The sequence below is a fragment of the Malaya genurostris genome, chromosome 3 (assembly GCF_030247185.1).
Source record: "Malaya genurostris strain Urasoe2022 chromosome 3, Malgen_1.1, whole genome shotgun sequence".
Taxonomy (NCBI): Eukaryota; Metazoa; Arthropoda; class Insecta; order Diptera; family Culicidae; genus Malaya; species Malaya genurostris.
In genome coordinates this window covers 297,361,396-297,376,809 of record NC_080572.1, presented here as the reverse complement: position 1 = coordinate 297,376,809, position 15,414 = coordinate 297,361,396, and the positions used below count along the sequence as shown (strand labels likewise).

The following is a 15,414-nucleotide window of genomic DNA, read 5'->3' as shown; positions in this document are numbered from 1 at the left end:
AGAGAATCGTGATGTCAAACCTTTAGAAATTTGGTAAATGTTTAATGGCTTTGATATACGTCTAAAAAAGACTATCCAAGGCCCAGAAGAGCTCTCCTGATATTTTTTCGTTCGTGGGGGTATCGGATTCATGCTAGGATTTACGTCCATGGATTCATCCATCACATTAAAATTTTTAATCAAACTTTAAATAAAAAATGAAACCAACACTACACAGTACTCAATCAAAAGGAAAAGAAAAAACTTCTACCTTGAAATTGTTGTCTATCTCCGTTACACTGCCGTGTAGATCCTCGTTGCTCTAGATGTTCTTGTTGGATGCTGATTGTTGGATGTGATGCTACTGCTACCTGACATCCAGCACCACTCGATTTCCGATTTACTTTTGTCTTCGCCAGCTGCAACCAGCGCAGGTCACCGGTGTATACCTGCGTGTTGTATGGCAGTGGAAAGACCGAGTTGTCTTGTCTCCTTCTTCCTAGTGCTCCGCACCGATATGCTTCTGCACCGAAGTGCCTTCGCACCGGTGTGCCTTTGCACTCTCCTGCTTCTGTGTGCCTTTGCACACTTCTTCTTCAATGTGCCTTTGCACTCTCCTGCTCAGCACTTGTGGCTGTATATTGTGGCCTGGGTAGAGCTTGGGAAACGCCCTTTGTTGTTTCCTTCACCAGCTTGGCCCAGCACTAGGGCTCTCTTATGCAGCACGATTTTACGTTTTAACGGCTGTTGCCAACAGGTCTCTACCTGTAGTTCAACCGTTGTCGTATTTAACGCGTGTAAACTAACCAGCGTTATTAAACTGTACGCTTCTATACACAACCTTCTCGGTTGAACGGCTATTACTGAATGATTTGGATGCTCTGGCAGGCTTGCTTTGATCAAATCTCGGTTGATTTTTCATTAGGGCGTATAAGCAAGTGACAGTTTCTCTTTTATCACTCTCTCTTTCGATTATTGTGATGTGATTGAAAAGATTTTCTTTGATATCACTATTCTGTTTGAAAGTCGAAAGTTTCGGGTATCATTTCATGCAAAGAGTTCAGTGATAAACGTAGAAACCGCTTGGTAATTAATAGAAGAGAAAGTAAACTTACCTCTTGTGTCCAAGTTTTAGACGTAATTCATGAAAACCAAAATTAAATTCATCTTTTCCACCAAAACGATTCTGTTTCCGTTTTTCGCTTGATGCCAAACCTAACCCAGTTTTCTCCTTAACTGCTGTCAAACCGTTTGTTTGATGCTAGTTTCGAACCTAGTTTCAACGTTGTTGAACTGAAAATCGAGGTTTTCATATCAGGTTTGCTCAAACCCCCGTTGCTAAGTGTGAACCCAATACAGTTTCGTGAAAAGTGTTTGTGCTTGATGGATCAGTTTAAGTTTGAAACTGTTTGAATTGGGTAAACCGGAAAAACGCAAGCACGTAGACAGATGTGGTTTACCGGAGAGCCTACTGGAAACGACCAAAGCACCCATGCCGTGATATTATCCTACACAGTACTTCACGCAAACTCTGGTACGCAACTCTTGTTTTTTTGGACTAAAGCACTTTATTGGTTAAAATTTACTCGTATTGTATTATACTGCGTTGCTTTGCGTTTTTCTCTTTAGCGATTAGGTGAAACATGTACGGGTATTGAAAAATAAATTGTTACTCTGCTCTGTACCGTTCGATCGGTTCGATCATTCGGTTACAGTTAAATGTTAAAATAAAATAAAATACTCATCTACTTCCGTTTCGTTATTCTTTATGCTTCATGCTATTACTATATGTAGTTACTTTTCTTCTGCTGCGTTGGCTTGAATCGGTTAAAGTTTTTTTTTTCTAAAATTGCTTTTGCTTGTTTTTGTAAAATAAAAAACGAACGGTCGCGAGCTCGCTGCACTATTTTACACGCTGTCAAATTTGGCTTTGTTGTTATTTAACAAACAGTATATAGTTTTTGTTTTGTTTATAAAAGTACTATACAGTTTTGTTTTGATTGCAATAAATTAGTTCTCTTCGTTAGCAGCAGTTTCTGAAACCCGGCAAATGCTACTTAGTAATGTATTTTGTAAAAAATAAATGTGCGTTTTTTTTTCTTCTTCATCGTCGTATTTCTATAAAATTTCTTCAAAACGCACACAAACGAAGAGAATGGCACTCATTTCATGTTGGCATTTAATATAGTTATCGGAAAAAAACTTTCGCGTCTTTCGCGGTTTTTTTTTTATTTTAATTTTTCAATGTTTTGTTATTTCAAGAAAGGCAAACGGTGTTTAGTTTAGTTTCAATTTTTAATAATGGTATACTTTTGATTTGAGAAACATTTTCGGTTTTTCGATTTCGGAAGAGGCACGTTAGTGGTGTAGAAACTCGGCACTGCGAAAACATTTGCATTCAAACCTAGTTAAATTTGGATGGTTCCACGCAAATTATTTACTAATCGAAAACTCGAAAACCAAAAAAAAAACTGTGATTTTTGTGGCACTTTGTGTGATTTTGTTCCTATTCCTGGACAAAACGGCGGTTTTCATTTGCAATGAATAATAACATTTTTGACACTAAGACGCAAGGAGGCACTACTATTTTTCCATTTGTTTTTTATTCTCCCTTCGCCTAGGAGTAAGTTTTAAGTCTATGCTTCTAAGTTAGGTCGTCGAGCTTACGGCGAAGCTCGATTAATGTTTGCGTTCTCTTTCCCAAATGAAAAAATGAAATTTACAATTGTTAAAACTTTCTTTTTTTTTCCCCGACGCAATGGAAGCTATCGATTTGAACCATTTCTAGTTTTACTAATACAATATAATTAATCCGACAATACAACAGGCACATTTGGGGCATTAATATTTATCCCGATCGCGGTTTTTTTTTCGGTCGCTCAGCTATACATCTAGTAACGGATTTTCACCACAAAAAATTACAACAAACTACCGGTTTTATCTCAACTTGAACTTTTACTTCCATCCACTGGAACTGCTGCTGCTCGTGGTTTTCATCGTCGACGAGGACGTGGTCATGTGAATCTTTTTGGTTATGACCTGTTGTTGTTGTTGCTGATGTTGTTGCTGCGTGGACTGACTGGAGGAGGCAATCCGCTGTTCCAGTTTGCTGTTACTGTTACTGCTGTCGAGTAGATTAAGTGTACCATTGTTACTACTAGTTGGTAGATGATGGTTATTACTACTGCCACTAATGGGTACTGATGCGGTGCTGGTGTTTAGTGGGCTGGTGCGATATTGCTGATTGTGATTACTAAAACTACTGCTGCTACTGAATTGTTGTTGTAGGAGGTGCTGCTGTTGCTGTTGTTGCTGTTGTTGCTGTTGTTGCAGTTGTTGCAGTTGATGTTGCGGAGGGTACAAGTGTTGCTGCAATTGCTGCTGCTGCTGTTGCTGGTGATTCTCTAGGTTTAGTTTAGCGAACTGCTGCTCGACATTGATTAGGGTATTAGGGGCTGGATTAGTAGAGGCAGTTGGGAATACACGGGTTTCGTATCTGTTACAGAGAAAGAGAACAGAAAAAAATTATGGTTTTTTTTAGTACTGCTAGTGTCGTGATTGCCGGTTTGTCGACCAACACCCGGATGGATGGATGATTTTATTTTACGAACCAAGAAATGTTAAACATGCTGTATTTGTGTAGAGAAAATTCACATTCTAAGTGATACTTTGACCAAATACAAATTATAATACCCCTAAGTCCCATACAAACGAACCGCCAATGTTTGGTTCACAGCCTGAACAAGTAAGCCTAGCAAATTACTCCCTTTTATTGCGATAGTTTGAAAATGTGCAAGGAGATCGTTTCTGGCAACGCTTTATGCTAGTTGCTACGGTGCAAAACAAACTTGTTTGTTTATGTTTATCGTTGCTGTATTAAACTGCAACAATCAGTCTAAATATCACCGGCACTAGCACAAAAGATGAAAAATGAACACAAACACCCACGAATCTACAAATATCAATACAGCTAGTAGTATATTCATGGTGGCTTTACCATTCTAGATTATTGTTTAACTTACATTTCGCTTGTGATCTTGATTATCAGATACGTAAATTATAAATTGCAAAAATTTGGTAGAGATTATTCATCGATAATTTATTGTCAAGTTTTCGTAAAAAAAGTTTCAAACAATTGGATATTGAAAATTGGGTATTAAAAATTGGAAAATGAAAAATGAAAAATTAAAAAGGGGAAATGGAAAATGGAAAATGGAAAATGGAAAATGGAAAATGGAAAATGGAAAATGGAAAATGGAAAATGGAAAATGGAAAATGGAAAATGGTAAATGGAAAAATGAAAAAATAGGAAACCAGAAAATTTAAAAAATCTACAATTCCATAATGTAGAAACCAAAATTCTTATATTTCAAGAATCCGAAAATACGAAAATCTTTAGATCCAGCAATCCCAATCGAGAAACGAGAAAAATAAATCCACATACCATAAAAATATATCTTGTTCCAAGTGGCAATTTACAAAATCGCCCCAAAATTCTGGAAAGCCATTGTGCGCTTTAAGGAACTCATTCTGCTAGTTCCCGAATACACAGAATCGGAATTTAGATCTAGAATCCAGATCCAGTTCCAAAATTCAGGACCGGAACTCGGAAACTAAATTCTAGACCAGGATTCTGCAATTTGAATACCGTTCCACCACAAGGTGGAAATTCTTGAAAAAACTGTTATTCAGTTGATTTTCTAGTTTTGGTTTCGACGAAATGACGAACTTCTCTCGCCCGTACCTCACAACTTCTTATGGATAGCTTCAACGACCATTTTATCCGATAACGTGTTCTGTCCTTCTCAGTTTACGCTAAATTTCGCTAGATCGGGAAAAAATTACTCGTAAATAGCTCTTTTCGGATGAAATCCGAACACCACTGAACTGCCTCTCGATTGCTGTGGCAATAAGCCAAATTCACCCAAAATTTTACAAACCATTAAAGAAATTTAAGTGTTTTCAAACTCTTATCCTTTCAGTTCTAGTTCCCGAATTCAGACCCAGAGTTCTAGTAGACCAGCATATTGAACCTGAACTTTTGAACAGAATTTGGGGATTTATTTTCAGATTTGAATTTTATAATTGAATTCAAAGTCTGATTCATAGTACTGAATACTGGGGTTTTGGTTTCAGGAACAGAACCTTAAGGCCAGTGGCATACCGAGGAAACTTGGCACCCGGGGCAAAATATTTGCCGCCTCTATCGTTGATTTACTGAGCAAATCAAAAACAAAACTGAACTCCATCTCCGGAAACATGACTTGGGCAAGCAAAAAAAAAGACAATCCCAAAGATTGGTTCGCCGCCCCCCTAAAAACGTTGCGCCAGGGGCGAATGCCCCTTTCGCCCCCCTAGATACGCCCTTGCTTAAGGCTGACTCTGATTCTCAGATTTCACATTTCAGTGTTCGGAATTTAGCATATTTCAGGTCTAGAATTCAGCTCCCGTGTCCGGGTCTAGGATTTAATCTAAGAATTTAGAGCCAAAGTTCTCGAACTGAATGCGGAGCCGAAATTTTGAAACTGAGCTCTTGACTTGGATTTGAATACATAAATCAGGAGGTGAGATTCAGAATCAGACTGCATGTTCCAGAATTAAGGTTGAAAATCCAGTTCCAGAAACCAGACACTCATTATTCAGTTTTATAAATCAGGCTGAGAGTTCAGTTTCAAAATTCTGGTCTGGAATACAATTCCGAATTTCAGTTCAAGAATGCAGATCTCAAATTTATTTTAGAATTCAGTTCCAGAATAGAAGTTCAGAACTCATTTCAAGCTCTGAAATGAATACTATAATCGGGTTCAGAGTACAATCGAGGTCCAGAATTCAGTTATGAAAATCAGGTTCAAGAGATCATTATTAGAATTTAGTTTCACAAGCCATTGCTAAATTTTTTGATAGGCAGAAAATGTAAAAATTTGTTGCTTCATTCATTCTAGTCTGCGTAGTTGATTCGTTGAGTTCTGACCAGATTCCAGGGCCAGAATTGAATTCTAGAGTTCAGTTCTGAAATTCAGTTTCAGAAACAAATGCAATATATTTTCCAGTATACAGATATACAATTCAGTTCCTCGTCCAGAATCCAAGGCCAGACTAGAGTTTCGGAACTTAAATTTATCTATTATATTAATTTAAAATCTGAATTTTGGAACTAACGGAAATTTCGGAATACAGTTAAAAAATTCGTCCCGGAATTTAGTTACCGAATTTCGGTTCAGAATTCAATTCAAGAATGCAGATCTAGAATTTGGTTCTAAAACTCAGTTCTACAATTCCAGAGCCTAACTGAATTCTGGAATTAGATCCAGATGATATTTGAACTATGTTCCGGACCTGTAATCAAAATTCTGCTGCAGACTCCAAAGCGCACTGCTAGGATTCATGGTCTTGAATTCAGTTCCAGAACATAGGTTCAGTGATCAGTTCAATGATCCTGATCCAGAATTCAGTTTTCGAGTACAAGATCAGAATTCAGTTCCAGAATCAAGCATCAAAATGGCATTCGACTCCAAAATACAGTTCTAGAGTTCAGGTTTTTTAACATCAAAGAAATCCATTTTATTAGTATTCACGTCACCCAGCTGTGTCTCTGATATTACCCACCCATCTTTCTAAGAGCTATTCTTAATTCCAATGCAAATCCGAATCTCGGTTCTGTGTGGGTGCAAACGAGTTTATAATAACTAATGTATAGTATGCCATGACAAATTGCGGTAGACATCATTGCACCAGGTCAAGCGAGCTGTAACAGAATTGCTTTGGACATTTCACCACGAACAACCTTACAGGTAAGAAGTGTACCGCTCTGGGTGATTCCGTTTCCGATTAATAGTTATAAAATGCACAATGGCGATCCTGCCAGGAGTTGCAATTCAAATAGCATAGTTATTCAAAACGGAAACGGAATCACCTAAAGCAACAGAAAATTATTCAAATATTTGGCACAAAGGTTTTCATTTTCAAATGAAAAAAAAAGAAGCGTCGGTGGAGATTACGTAACGTTGAAAATAACTGGAACAAGCGGATCATTATGGTCGCGCATCATAAGCGGACCAGGAAGGTCGCGCATCATAAGCGGACCAAGAAGGTCGCGCATCAAAGCGGACCAGGAAGGTCGCGCATCATAAGCGGACCAAGAAGGTCGCGCATCAAAGCGGACCAGGAAGGTCGAGCATCAAAGCGGACCAGGAAGGTCGCGCATCAAAGCGGACCAAGAAGGTCGCGCATTAAAATACATTTAAAAAAATGTTGACGATTTTTTTTAATTGAAAAAGGTGGATTCATAAAATCGCGCATCACATAGCGGATCTGGAAGGTCGCGCAAATATTTAAATATAAACGAGCGAACCGAAAACGTCGCGCATAAACGGAGCAAGCAACGTGGCCGTGCAAATGAAAAAAAAAAGAAAATTAATGAGCGGATTTTCAATAATTGCGCATCGTAAAGCGGATCGTTAGATCGCGTACATTTCAGTTATAAGTTATCTCACGCATATATTTTTGTGTATAATTCCAGACCACAAAAAGGCGTTAAACTAAAGTAATATGGCAAACGACGGAAAATATGTCCGATTGGGCAACTCAAAATATATACCAATATTCGGCTACAATCGTACTATCTGGTACGCAGATTTTCTCGTTCAATTGTGAAACGAAAATGGCCGAAGAGAAAATGAAATGAATGAAAAAGCGGATCACTATGGTCGCGCATTATAAGCGGACCAGGAAGGTCGCGCAATTTTAATAAAAATGGCAGATTCTCGAAATCGCGCATCACAGAGCGGACCAGGAAGGTCGCGCAAATATTTAAATTTAAATAAGCGGACCGGAAACGTCGCGCACAAAATGAAGCAGGCAACGTGGCCGTGCAAATAAAAAAAACGGATTTGAATAATCGTGCATTGCAAAGCGGATTTTGAGATCGCGCACATTTGCTTCGTAAGTAATCTTACGCGCATATTTTTGCGTGCAATTCCAGACCACAAAAAAAAGTGTTAAAAGCAAGATATATGGAGAATAACGGAAAATATGTCCGATGGGTCAGCGGTACGAGCAATGCAGAGAATCAGACGACATTTGACGCATCTGTTGATCAGACTGACGAGGAGTCAACGATTTCAGTAACGCCGTGCAATTTGAGCATGTTATGCTTCAGGTAGTGAAATCGAACTCGAAAACATGTTGATAATGATTTAGAAAATGTACAAACAAATAATGTAGGAGTTTCGCTTCGCCATCATGATACACCACACACACAAAAAAAATTGTATTTTACAGGTGTACTCATAAAGACCTGGAAAATTTCATTTGTAATGGCTTATTTTTTTTTCCATAAGTACGTTTATTTAATAGGCAATATGCTTAAGTTTTTCTTCGCCGTGGCATCCACAATATATAGTTATAAAATGCACACTAACTTCTTCAGACACTGAACCAATTTTTCCAGGCGATGTTTGACACATTGTCGCAAATCTGAATTACCGGTAGAGATACCTGCCAATGAAAAATGGAACCAAGAAAAGGAGGATTCGTCCGAAAATTTTCATATCGGTAGTAGTGATTTGAGCGAATGGCTTCAATTGCACTCAGACTATCTGTGAAAAGAAAATAATGGTTTGGAGATAATGTGACGATTACACTCAAACTATAATGAACTGCTGCTAACTCTGCTATATAAACAGATGCAGGTTCTTGAAGCCTAAATGAGGCCGAAACATTATTGTTGAACATACCAAACCCTGTCGCTTTTTCAATTCGCGATCCGTCCGTGTAAAACATTTTCTCAGAGTCAATAGGACTGAATTTACTTGAACATATGAGTCAGGGACATTTAGGAGGCTGTGACGGATAGGAATATATCTTGAAGAGTCGATTTCGTGTAACATATGGATAAAATATACTGTCATGAATCTTGTTTGAGATTGAAACTCAACTAGCCTTTCGAAGTTATTAATAACTAAGGGATTCAGTACCTCACATGCTATTAGCAGTCGCGATGAAAGCTCCTAAAAACGATCTTTCAATGGAAGAACTCCTGCCAGAACTTCAAGACTCATTGTATGTGTCGAATGCATCCAGCCTAAGGCAATTCGCAAACAACGGTACTGAATTCGCTCAAGTTTGATAATATGAGAGTTTGCAGGGGAACGAAAACAAACGCATCCATATTCCATCACTGAAAGTATCGTTGTTTGATACAATTTTATCAGATCTTGCGGATGAGCACCCCACCAAAATCCTGTTTTTTTTTCGAAGAAAATTTACTTTTTGTTGGCATTTTGTTATCAGATACCTAATGTGTCCTCCCCACGTGCATTTGGAATCAAACCACACTCCGAGGTATTTGAAAGTCAAAACCTGTTGGATAATTCTTCCCATCATATGAAGCTGAAGCTGCGCGGGATCATGCTTTCTTGAAAATACGACCAGCTCCGTTTTTTCCGCAGAGAATTCGATACCCAGATGAACAGCCCAAACGGACAAGTGATCTAAGGTATCTTGCAATGGTTTTTGCAGTTGTCTTATGGCGTTTTCGTTTTTAGTTTGCACTACACCGGTGCAGTGCTACACTGAGGCATGAATAAACGAACAAAAATGACGAAAACATAAACAGTAACCATTGACTACAATGAACGATTCCATTGCACAGAGCTACACCAAACTTTTGATGAGTGCTACACCAGTGGTATCGGTGCAGAAAAAGTGTAGCACTGGTGTAGTGCAATTGGTAAAAACGAACGGTTTAGGTGCAGCTTTCGCTACACCGGTGTAGTGCAATTTAAAAACGAAAACGACATTAGTGTACATGGGGTTAGCTGTCAATGTCATTTACGTAACAATTATAGAGGAGCGGACAGAAGCAAAATCAAATATCCATCTGTTCGAGTATTCCTCACTCTCATGTCCTACGTAACGATTCCTCATTCGACTGGTCGTATTGACAAACCTTCGACAAAATGTCTCCAATAGCTGCATTTCTTGGCTCGAAGTATGTTCTTGTACTTGGTTTCTAAAACAAGAATTTTTCAAAGTTCTGAAGAGTTCCTCATCCTCGTTTTAAAAACGTTTTGAAAGCATTTTTTTTCGCGTGTTTAGCACCTGAGCACTCTTTGTCCCACCAAGGGCTTGGAGGCTTCTTCTGCGGCCTCCAAATAATGGCTTAATATTTTACTAGTTTGATGGTAGTGCATGAATTTTACTAGTTTGATTGTAGTGTGCATTCGGCTAGCGGGTTAGACTGTATGAATACAGATGTGTTCTTCTGTTGCTCAGTCGATCAATGGACGTACTTTGTAATCCGATTATTCTCAGTTCAAGTCACAGCGGTCGCAATCATAACCTTCTTTTTATTTCAATGAATTTCATGTCATGGAATTTTAGCTATAATATTGAATGTTCTTGCACGTAAAATTGCTCCATTAATGTGCATTTGATAAAATATAAAATCACAGGATTTTTTCGAAGTGTGCAGTGTTAATTCTACATCGTGGATCCGAGCGATATACCACTCGATACACCCAGGGATGCCAAAGGTTAAAAAAAATCTGTGCATTGCGAAAAATCTGAAAACTTGAGTGAAACTGTATGATTACACTGAAACGTTATTCCTTCTCTGACATAAATTCTCGTATATCGACCTATAAGATTATTTTATTTGTTTTTATTTTGATTTATTAGAAGTAAAGCTAAGAGAACTAGTATTTCATTTTTTTTTTTGAGAAGAGGGTGGATGTGTGGGTGCAAACGAGTTTATAATAACTAATGTATAGTATGCCATGACAAATTGCGGTAGACATCATTGCACCAGGTCAAGCGAGCTGTAACAGAATTGCTTTGGACATTTCACCACGAACAACCTTACAGGTAAGAAGTGTACCGCTCTGGGTGATTCCGTTTCCGATTAATAGTTATAAAATGCACAGGTTCCAAATCCCGAAAACTCATTTTCAATGTCAATGTCAATCCATCAGCGTTAAATTCTAGCGCGGTTCTAATCCAAAGCCACCAATTCCAATATGAATTCAAATATCAATCCCAGGATTAAAGGGGTGTTCCTGACAGACACCATAACCTAAATTATGGACCAGGATTTAGGAAAAAGCAAAGTCCTGGCATTACATTCCTTTTGTGGAAGACTTCGCAGCCGATTCTTAGTGTACAGAATCATTGCATGGCTAGTACTATGGATCCTACTAACACAAAGAATCCTTCCAGCTCGGGGCTCTAACATACGACAACTGGCTTGTAAGACCAGCGTCCTATGCATTGAACCGCCAACTCGGGCATTAGGAACAGGAACTAAATTCCAGAACTAAGTTCGGAACCTAGGCCAGGCTCAGAATTTGGTCTTAGAAATCTGGAACTGAACTCAATACCGAATTTAGTTCTAGAGCTGAATTCTGAAATTGAATACCGAACTTGGATAATGAAATTGAATTCAGTGTCAAATTCTGAACTGGAAAATTCTCGAAATTCAGGAATTTAATTATAAAATTGAATTTTAATTCAGTAGTCAAAAACGCAGGTTAGGGTTGTCAAAAGGTGAGATAACTAAATGCTCACAAGTTCTATGTATCTATGATGACATTTGGTCAATACAACGGCGTCGACTGGGTGCTATCACCTTCTGCGTTAGTAGCAGAAAGAGAGGGTGTGAATTGGTTTGTATGTTCATTAGAAAAGCGAAAATCATGGAAAACCCTTCAAACAGGTCAAGAATTTCGCTTTGTTTTCGGGGAAACCGTTTGTAGCATTCCTTCAAATTCATAAATTAGCATTTGGCATACCATTTTTATATAATTTGACGCATAAAGCAAAATTAGGACGAAAGAATAACTTTGTGTGTTTGAAAAATAATACAAGAGTGTTTTATACAAAAGCGTCTGTAGAAAAAAAATATTCAGAAGTGTACAATATCCTATTATGTTTCAAGGGTGTAATTGTCTGGTTCAGAAGACTGAAGATTTTTAAAGGTTTCGATAGGGTAAGAAACGAACGAAGCAACAGAAAACATCCGCTGTGAACACTTCGCTTGACATAACTCTCAGGCACAGTAAACACATGAACTAAGCAATCCATGGCAATGCAATGAAATAAAGGGTTCGCTCTCGTTAGTACTGTACGAAAATGAAGAACTTTGCTTCACGGCTTGCTACGGGACGCGAAGCATGCTCATACAGGCATTGTTTACGGTGTTTTTAGGTACATAATGTTCGCACTCAAATACCAAATTTGAACACATTTCAAAAATATTTCAAACATGGTGCAGGATAAATTTTTCATTGGAGGTCATTTTCAAAACGATCGACTTGTTTCTTGGGAATTTACACTGTGTATATATTTTAGAAATGCTAAGAGCAATGTTCTTTAAATTAATATTCATCGGAACCAAAAGTTATGAATCTAGTTTTCTCATAGGTATTTTCAATATGAGAACCATCCATCAAATGCTAACCTCATGAAGTATAATCATCAGCTGGCGCACATCTTCATGAACTAATGAACGAACGAAGCAGCTCTCCTTGCTTGGGTTGTGCTGTGAATTTTACCCGACATTCAAATGTGTGTGAATCGTACAGAGGGTGAAACTCTTTTGTTAATATTCGTGCGATTCAAAATTGTTCAAGTTTAGTTTCCCTACGAAACTAGTTCTGAATCAAAAATTAACAATTTTGAAACACACTATGTCGGATTTCTCGATTGGCATAATCGAAACTAGAAATCATCAATCATGATTATGGCTTTCAAACCAAGATCTAGAATCTGCTATGGGAAACGAGTTTGAAAATGCAACGTCTATTCGAATGTAGGATCAAATTCGCTTGAGTAAATATCAACTTGAGTAATTCTGGAGAAGAACTCTACTTCGGAATCCAGGTTGCAATTTTCATTCTAGAACTGTGTTCAGAACTTGAGCTCTGGAATTAAATTTAAATTCCGAAACTAAATTCAGAAATTAGATTCTTGTTTTTAAGGGAATTCAAAATTCTGATCCGGTGTTCAGATCTAAACTTCCGTTTCAGAATCCACATATAAAATTAATTTCTTGAATATTATTCCGGAATACTGAAGTTGAATTACGAATATCGAACACTAAATTCAGAAACCAGTTCTAAAAATCTACTTCCAGAATCTAGAATAAGGATTCAGTTACATGCAAATTTGCGATTTGTTTTGAAAGCGAATATTTTATGTTTAGTTTGACAATTTTTCAATGCGATTTCCCAAAGTTATGCGGTTTTCATGTTAATTTAAAATTTTCAAAGCCTTGCCATGCCTATTTTCATATTTGTGCGGGTTTTTATGCGAATTTTCAAAGATGTGAAATATCCTCTTCGTGAGGAATGGTTGTCTGGTTTTCTGAAACGACAACATGATGAGCACATATTTTCTTATACGGACGGTTCTCTGTTGAATGGTCGTGCTGGTGCTGGTGTCTACTGTTGTGAAATGAGGCTGGAGCAGTCTCATTCACTTGGTAAATACTGTGCTGTGTTCCAAGCAGAAATCTATTCGATTCTTTGTGGGATACAATTGGCACTTCAGCAGAGAATCTGTGGTGAACGAATTTATTTTTGTTCCGACAGTCAGGCAGCCTTGAAAGAACTCAGTTCGAATGACTCACGGTCGAATCTAGTGATCGCATGTCGAACTCAAATTGAAGGCCTCAGCATTTCAAATGCTGTTTACTTCTTATGGGTACCCGGCCATTCTGGTATTACTGGAAATGAATGGGCTGATGAGTTGGCTAGAGCTGGTGCAACGAATGATTTCGTTGGTCCTGAACCAGCTTTACCACTTTCAACTAGTTGGATAAAGCACAAGATTCGTTCTTGGCTGCATCCAAACATGCCGGCTACTGGCGCAGCTTGCAAACTTGCGCTCAGACAAAGGCATCTTTACCAGATTTGAATCTGGAAATGTCAAAGTGTCTACTGCATTTTTCCTAGCATCATAGTAGTATTCTGATCAGAGCGCTGACTGGACATTTCAAACTCAACTATCACAGCGTGCTGAGTATTATTCGTGTGATTTGTGTGAATGCGATTACGGATTTGCATATCATAAACTGTCCCGCATTGACGCAACTACGTACCCGGGTTTTTGGTTCTCCATTCTTGGTTGAGTCTGTGTATGAGTAGCTAAAATTAAAGGATATTCTATCGTTTCTCACCCAATGTGCCAAGTAGCTATAGTCAGAGGGGTTCATCGTTCTTTCTGTAGTAAATGAATCCTTTCTGTATTGACCTTAAATAGGGTTTTAGCAGATTGTTAGGCATCTCTTCTGCTCATGCACACTGCGAATTGTTTTGCATTCTTCCGGGAATGCAAATAAGTGTCGCTTTTGTAAAATTTCTGTAAAAGTTTTGTTAAATGTGCATTCTGGCACCAGCAAAACGATCAGCATCCTTTCGGGGATGCAGAATGATTTATTTCTTGTTTTTTTTCCAAAGTGCTGTCATAATTATATATACTTAAATGGGGAAAACTCTATTTAGCGAAGAAAAAAGGCGGGTGGGTAATGTCAGAGAGGACGGAATATGAGGACGTGAATATGAACAAAACTGACATGCTTCTTTCACACCTCCGAATATCAATAATTGTTCATTTTAGTTGATTGATTGTGTGAATTATATCCAGAACATGAAACTGTCTCCGAATTTAGTAGGAAAACTCAGGTTCAAAATTCAGATCTAGGATTCAGTTCAGTAATTTAGTTTTAGAATTCTGAAACTGAACCCATTTTCAGAATTCAGGTTGCGAATTTAATTCTAAAACTGAATTCCGAACCTGACTTCAAGCACTGAATCCGGAACTGGAAATCCAGCTCCAGAACGAAAGTTCCCAATTCGATTCCAGCATGCTTAATCTAAATTATGGATATGATTTCAGAAACTGGAATCAAGTATTAAATTCAAGTTCAGCAATCAGTTCTAATTCTAATTTAGATCTTAAATTGTGTTCCAAAATCGAGATCTAAAATTCATAACTTGCATATTGTTTCGGAATTCTGAATTTTTGTTCCAGAATGAGAATTCTGGATACGAATTTCGAAGTCAAATGTAGGTACTAATTTCAATTTCAAAATCTAGTCAAGGAATCAGTTCCAAAAATCTAGCTTCAGAATCTAGAATTAGGATTCAGTTTTCGAGTTTTAGTTTTAACTTTTGAACCCGTATTCTGAAACTAAATTCTAAAACTAAGATTGAGTTCAAAATTCAGGTGGAAATTATTTCCAAAACTGAGTTTTAAGCTGTGAACCATGAATTCGCAAGTAATTTTAACTTTTGGTTAAAAAAAATAAAAATTCCATTCCAAAATTTGACGGACGGAAAGTTATTCGGGTTTATTTTCCACTGGAAATAATTTCAACTAAAGAATTGATATTAGAATTTTCATTGCAAGATTTTTTTCAGTGTCGGAAAATAACTA

The 15,414-nt window shown here is 37.8% G+C and overlaps 1 protein-coding gene across 6 annotated transcripts in view; it reads right to left on the bottom strand.

The window, feature by feature from the left end:
• Positions 1-1,524: 1,524 nt before the first annotated feature.
• The window catches only part of LOC131436870 (talin-2), a 179,095-nt gene continuing 165,205 nt past the window's right edge, over positions 1,525-15,414 (bottom strand). For 5 of the 6 annotated variants that reach the window (XM_058605827.1, XM_058605828.1, XM_058605829.1 and 2 more), the window contains one exon: positions 1,525-3,475. In XM_058605827.1, coding sequence (XP_058461810.1) covers positions 2,935-3,475 — 541 coding nt within the window. In that variant the 3' untranslated portion in view covers positions 1,525-2,934. The remainder of the gene's footprint in view (positions 3,476-15,414) is intronic. The other variant, XM_058605831.1, reaches the window with a different exon arrangement.